General features: G+C 36.8%; 1 protein-coding gene across 2 annotated transcripts in view; it reads right to left on the bottom strand.

The window, feature by feature from the left end:
• Positions 1-3,281: 3,281 nt before the first annotated feature.
• LOC117109815 (carbonyl reductase [NADPH] 1-like) overlaps positions 3,282-7,233 on the bottom strand; it is a 4,808-nt gene continuing 856 nt past the window's right edge. The window contains exons 2-6 of one of the 2 annotated variants that reach the window (XM_033252245.1): positions 6,611-6,871; positions 6,006-6,103; positions 4,480-4,605; positions 4,241-4,385; positions 3,282-4,090 (exon numbers count right to left, since the gene is read on the bottom strand). In XM_033252245.1, the coding sequence (XP_033108136.1) occupies positions 3,929-4,090; positions 4,241-4,385; positions 4,480-4,605; positions 6,006-6,103; positions 6,611-6,871 (792 nt within the window). In that variant the 3' untranslated portion in view covers positions 3,282-3,928. The remainder of the gene's footprint in view (positions 4,091-4,240; positions 4,386-4,479; positions 4,606-6,005; positions 6,104-6,610; positions 6,872-7,233) is intronic. The other variant, XM_033252246.1, reaches the window with a different exon arrangement.

The following is a 7,233-nucleotide window of genomic DNA, read 5'->3' as shown; positions in this document are numbered from 1 at the left end:
AAGATGATATAGAGCTAGGCCATAAATAGAATGAATATGGTGATATGGTGATCAAGCTAAAAAAAAAAAAAAAAAAAAAAAAAGCTCCGAAGATTGGTATTACTAAATAGACTGCTAAATTTGTCATGCAATTGCAGTGCCTCAGGAATGTATCCAGGATTTTTTTCCTGGTGGGTCGTGATTATATTTGTTTGGACCTTTTCAGTAGGAGACAGGAAAATTGATTACAGCGCCACCAGCTTGAAGCGGATGGCAGGCTCAGTTTCAGATATTGCTGGAATTGAGATAGATTACGTCACACAATTGGCAAGGTCTTTGGACGCATTTTGAAAAGGCCCAGAAAAAATGTCTTTGGAAAAAAATGTGCACCTTTGAATTCATGTCTGATTTGAGGCTCATGGTAGAATGAGCTCATTGTTAAACACATCTAAATTTAGGTTATTTAGATTATTTTGCAATACCTTTATTGTCAATAACATTCGTACTTAAATTTACATAATAAACAGTGAACCGAAGGACAGTGTCGATTGTCCCTCAAATAATTCAGGTCATAGAGAACTCAGCTGTGCCGCCAAGTTTTATCTCAGTACTGTAGGCCTTATATTGTTCTGATCACTGTGTTTCTTCAATAGCCGTCTTTTCAAATCATACAGTTAGCATAATAATACACCAACTTTAGTGCGCCAAGTTGTTCCCTGCACTGCGATTGGTTAATAGGCCTAGTATTTTTTACTTTACAGGAGTAATAAAAAGTTAGTTTATTAAAAGACAGTGCCTGTACAAATACATTTCGCTAATCCTACATTCGAGGCTTCAAGCGTAGGTAGGTTTTTGTGCTGTGGTCAATTAAATTGATAAAGAGTTTCACCAAATGTGACTGACGACTTAAACGATGACACGTCCACACAGAAATTTCTCGGGACGACCCAATTTTGGGGTATGACCATTGTTGTAGCCAGCTATTGGGACAGTCCCACACAATTTTTCTAATAAATCCACATTTTTATAAATGGGTCCAAATTATGCAATTTTATGCATAAAATGAGTCCAATTTTTGAAGCCTAAAATGGGCAAAATTTTAAGAAAATGGGTCCAGATGTTTCATATTTTTGCGTAAAACGGGTCATTTTTTTAATTTGTTTTGTTTTTTAACTTTACTTTAGTCTCCCTCTCACCTATTAGGAGTAACGTTCGTTCTGTTAGCTAATAAAATATTACAATAAATACCAGAGAGAACGAGCCAATTAAAACTAATAAATATTTATGGACAAAAACATATGTATTATACTCATGTGTGTCAATGCTTTTGCAAATGGTTTTACCAAGGTTTATCAGAATAGCGATGATGTACTTAGATGGTATAAAGTAGGACATAGCGTCATTGATGGTCTCTTCTACACAAAACCACACATCATCGGGGCAGTCTACTTTGGAGAAAAACGACCAGTCCACGGCAACCAAGTATGTAAGCATTCTGTCCCAATCTGCACTGGCATGCAGTCACACCTTACGCTTAGTGGATTCTATAATTGGCTTTTATTGACACCACGCAGCAGGGGCGGATTTAAGTAGGGAGGTGGGGGGGGGGCGGCCCGGTCTCGTCCCCCTCCTTTTTGGGAGGTAAAAAGAAAAAAAAAAAAAAAAAAAATGATAGCCCAGAACGCCTCAAATGTTATTTTGGGCGTCTACAACAAAAGAATTTCGCGGGGGCATGCCCCCGGGCCCCCTTGGACGGTGTTGTTTCGATCGGCCCCCCTCTTTTGGACATCTCTGGATCCGCCCCTGCGCAGTTATCAGGTGAAACTAGAGGAGCTGTTACAGTCACCACATGATTTTCCGGGGAGGTAGTCAAAAACACAAATCAAGTTTTGAACGGTCACTATCATTGCCAACTGTAATCGGGGAAGCAACAAGCTGGGTACAAATTACAGGGGTGGATCTGGTTTCAAATTTAGGAGGTACGAATGTTTTCAAAAAACCACAAAAAAAAAGAGAGAGGGGGAGGAGGGTGGTGGAAGGTCCGGGGGTGCTTCCCCGGAAAAATTTTGAGTCCTAGATTGCGGGAAATGAGAATTCTGAAGTGTCTTTATTGACTTAAGTTTTTCAAAATTAAGGTTTTATCCCCTCTTGAAAACGGTCAGGTAAATTTTCTCATTCTTATTACCATGGTGGACCTATTACAGTAAATACGCCTATTATGTGTGTACCGGTATACATAGATCCAAAGTCTCCTGGAAATCTGGACGGACTCGTGCAAGCCAACAAGAATCTCCAGGAAATCAACCCAATTCTGCAAATTCATAATTTTGCATGTTTTCACTGCTTTATCAATTTTCTCACACAAGTCAGAGCCGATGGATATCACTGTGTGCATAATTAAATTGAATGTGTTGAGAAAGCTCATTTACCAGATCAGTGGCAGATTCAAAGGGCGGGGGAAGCCTTCCCTTTCCCCTAAATATTTCAAAATTCAAAAAATGGGAAGGAAAAAAAAAGAAACTTGTATTCAAATTTTGAAAAGGCGATTTCCGGCTATCTTGAGGTGCTATAATTATAAAAAATTTTTACCATCAGCACCAACCATAGTGGGGCTGATGTGATCTAGACCCTCCATCTTTAAAAGTCCCTCTCTTCCCTCACCCTTCAAGCTGCCACCGCAGAATTCCCGGAAATTACTTCTCCCAACTTGTCCCAGCAGTACGATTGTAATACAGTCCATCATTCTTTATAAAATCTTTGAAACATTGAGATATTTTCACACTGGGTGCTGGATCTTTGAGACCCGAACGACTGTGGATCCGGTACTGAAATGTTAGCCACAGCAAATATTTAAATACAATTTTGTGAAAGGTTTTCCTACTTTTTAATAAATAAAATTTTTTTATTATTTAACGTATGTAAAAATTTTATAGGAATTGTTTCTTTTTTTTTATAACACAGGTCCTTTATTGCTGTCTCTTATACACATCTAGATGTGTATAAGAGACAGACAAGCGACTGAATAACAACTCCATTCGACTTCCAAAGTATAAATATGGCACGAGAGTCTTTAAAATGTTCAGCTTCAATGGATGGACTACCCTGGCAAAAATCAAATCGAATTTACAGACGAATTAATTTGAATTAGATGGAGTTGAATATATTGAATGTTAATTGTGTCGGAAATCCCCCTGTTGTTATCTATTTCAAGTGAATAGGCTACGTTGTGTTTGGCGTTTCACTTCGCATAATGACGGTGCAATTTTTTCAGCAAAAAAAAAAAACAAAAAAAAAACAAGCTGTAAATGGTTACTTTCAAAATATTTTCATTCTCATTACAAACATTTTGAATGAAAAATGAGATCTCTCAACGAATTGAGTCTCACGTTCGGAAAATTAAATAGAGTTTATAGCATGTTAAATATGCAACAAACTAAATCAAATTAATAACAAATCATAAAATTTCCAGTACACCATGTGTAGGTGTTTTGGGTAAAACCACTAGAGAGACAAAAAACCAGTGGTTTTTACCCCAAAAACCATATTATTAACTTATATATATTACACATGGTGTACAGGAAGTTTTATAATTTTGTTATAAATACTCGCCATGCAAGCTTTCAGGAAATATTCTACTAAATCATATTATAATTTTTAATTTGAATCCCATATATTCAGCGATGTCAGCGTTTCACGTTTAGATCTCTGGTTCTCAACCTTTTACAAAGTGTCATGGTCTTACATTGGTCTAATTAAGGCCTAATTATATATACTTAACTTGTACTCAATGATTATTCTTTTTCCTCTAAATATATTTTATCATCTATACTATAATGTTCATTATAACTTCCTAATCGGTATTTAATTATGATATCTAGATGTGACTAAAATTAATAAAATTAAGATTGTATTTCTGATATATTTGACAAGTAGGTGTCATGTACATAATCTACCAAGTCTCAACAACAGTTTTATCGGACAAAAAGTTCCCCTGGTACTCAGATGAATTCGCTGGCAACAATACACAAAAGACAGGTGTTACAGCCCCCTCGTCGGGTGTCTTGATTCCTTTGTGATCTGTCATGTCTGTATTAACATAACCAGGACAGCACTAAAATGAAAATGAAATGATATTCAACAATATTTAAGTACTACAAATAAATACCAACAATTATTATAAACCCACGCTTTAAATATTGCTCTAAGATATAAACAACCAATACGGGTGTCCCAGTAAAATCCCCTCTGATATAATACTTACACAGTTGATCAGGACATCTTGCTTTGAAGAGTCTGAATTTAGTGCTGCAGCCTGAATTTTTGTTAAGGCGATGACTCCCATTTTGGAAACATCATATGCTGCTTGTACCCAACCTTCTTCAATTAACGTCTCCTTTTCTACGCTCCTGACAAATGAAAATGTGCAATTTACTTACAGTAGTGTGTTGGTTGATTTTTTTAGCAAAAATTACTATTAATTAGGAATGGAAAAAAACTAACTCTACAAAATCAGCCATCAGTTTGCTAACGTCATCTTCCGTCTTTGCTTCTCGAAATTTCTGCCGACGTGCTGTTGACAACTTGGTGAATGACATTGTTGCAAGTAAACTTGCAACATTGCAAACCCTGTGAAGAAATAACCATTATTTGCTACTGCAGCCATGAACATATAAAATCAGGGGTGGCGCCAGGACTTGCCCGAAGAGGGGTCAGAGATCCCTGGGCGTGGAGAGGGGGGGGGGTGACGATGTTCTCGACAAGAGCAAAGTGAGCGTGTTCGGGCGTCGCTCTCCGCTCTCAAAGTATTATGAAAGTGGTCCAGGAGGCAAAGTCCCAAAAAGTTTGACAATCTAGGGGTTTCAAAAGGTTTATTTAATCGACTTTAAGAGTCTATCCTCCTAGACGAATTGTGCTTTTCCCCCAGGGAAGGGGTTTCCATGGGGTTCTCCCTGACGGGGGCCCTCGCCCCGGCCCCACTGGCACCATCCATGTCTAAAATCCACAACAGTACAATTCTTACGATACATACTTTCCCATAAATTTTTCATTTAAAACATTAAAAATATTATTTCTTTCATTTAAATATAAAAAGAGAAGAAACATTTGTGCATAATAGATGCCATGTGAGTTATAACTTATGTTTCACAAAGCTGTTTATATACATTATATAATATTAATTATATACCCTAATTCATTAACAATGAACGTTTCCGCTAAGTATCTTGGATGTTGTTGCCGAGGTCCCACAAAACGACAGTGTAAAAACGGTAAAAACATGCGCAGGAAGCACTTGCGTTTGTGGGACAACACGTGCGTTTGTACACGCGCGTATTCCTGGCACTGTTCTGACTGTTCTGATATTCATGTTAATTTCCATTGAACAACGGGACAAAATTTCCACCATTAATTAACCACATTTGTCATGTTGATGGTTTTCAGATCACTTACATCGAAAGTCATCAGACCTTTACGACGGATATTGTTAAAATTCCACAAGATGACGGTGTGAACATGTGCGTTTATGAGATACTGTATGCTCGTTATCCTTGCCCTGTTCAATTCTCTGAGTATTAGTAGACAGTTAATGTTAAGTTTTTGATACTTTGGAAAGGCTTACATGGACACTATAGTACCATCACTTTGTCCAGACACCTACGACCCTTAACTGATTTGATACAATATTTAAAAAAAAATAAAGTATAAACAAATTCCTTTTGCCGAAGTTAATCCAAATTTCTATTAACTCAAACGCTAAGGCCAGTTCTATTTGTATTCGTTTTGTTTAGTGTTTCAACCGACTAATCTGATTATTGTTATTTCATTTGTAACTTGTCAAATAGAATCAAGCTACCGCGTTCAATATCATATAAACCAAACATTTAAAAAATGTTCGAACACAACTGTTCTTGTATTTCTTTGCCAATCAATGTCTATACAATTTAGTAAACTATTGATTTAATACAGCTTCCTCAATCACATTAATTATTATCGAGGTGTAAATAAATTCTACAAACTTTAAGCATTACCTTCCGTGGGGTCTTATTATTGGAAGAAGGGCACGGCACACATTCAAAGTCCCTGTGTAGTTGGTTGCTATGATCATCTTAGCTTGAACATCGTTTGGCTTTGAAAAAAAACATAATATTGTACATATCTCAACAAAAACAGAAAAAAAACAGTGTAAAAGTTAAAGAACGCAATACACTCTTCGTAGAATTGTAGGGATTGTCTACCGGTTTGCTCAATAACTACCAGAAGGTGCCATACATTCATCCAATGAGGATGTGATTAATATTACCAAAGAACTTAAATAGCAGAAGAATGAGCTGTTCCGCGTATTTGCATTAAAATTGATGGAAATCCGCCCTCCCGTGAATGGGATGAAATTTGAATATTTTACTAAGTGGAGAAACTACAGGAAACAAGCGAATCAGAGCGGCGCCTTTATTATTACTATATAGCGCCGCCGCGTGGACGGGGTAAAATTTCCCTCCGTGTACCCCCACAATGGCTTTCGAACGGATGTTCCACTATATTGGGAAGCTGCTCTGTCTTCTGCTATTTATTATCTTTACTATTACTAGGCCTATTTTATACCAACAATTTGAAAGAGGTTGTATTATCACTGTACCTTGTACACTCCTGCATTATTGACCAGAATATCTAGGCCACCGTGAGTTGATTTCAGAAACTCCTTCAGTCTGTCGATGCTCTCCAGCGAATCAATGTCTAGTTGATGGAAGCGAGGTTGCAAACCTTCCTTTTTAAGTTCTTCTACAGCTGCTTTACCTCGTTCTTCATTTCTTGCAGTCAGGTACACGATACATTCCTTTACCTCTTTGCAAAGCGCCCTCACAATGGAAAACCCTATTCCTTTATTTCCTCCAGTGACCTAGGAATTAAATGTTTAATATTGCATGCCAAAAAAATTGCAATATTTTATTACCCATATCGTTAAGTTTTTTTATAGAAATGTGGAGCAGAGACCGAAAGAAATTACTGTATATTAGTGAGCATGTGATGAAACATTGTTATTTTACTCTTAATAATTTTCTACGCCTACAGTATGTATTTTAGTCTGTTAATACTTTGTTCAAATGTATAGATTTTGTGTTTTAGCATCGCTTTGTTTAATATCTTGTGAATGTTAGTCTTCTGGCAGTTTGAAATACAATCCTTCTGGTCGTTCTTCGTTAAACCACGCCCACCTATAACACATACACATACAAATTATGTATATGTATATATATATAT

This window comes from Anneissia japonica, unplaced genomic scaffold (genome assembly GCF_011630105.1).
Source record: "Anneissia japonica isolate Jap-2015-1 unplaced genomic scaffold, ASM1163010v1 scaffold288289_len232728_cov185, whole genome shotgun sequence".
NCBI lineage: Eukaryota > Metazoa > Echinodermata > Crinoidea > Comatulida > Comatulidae > Anneissia > Anneissia japonica.
This window is presented reverse-complemented; position numbering and strand designations above follow the sequence as displayed.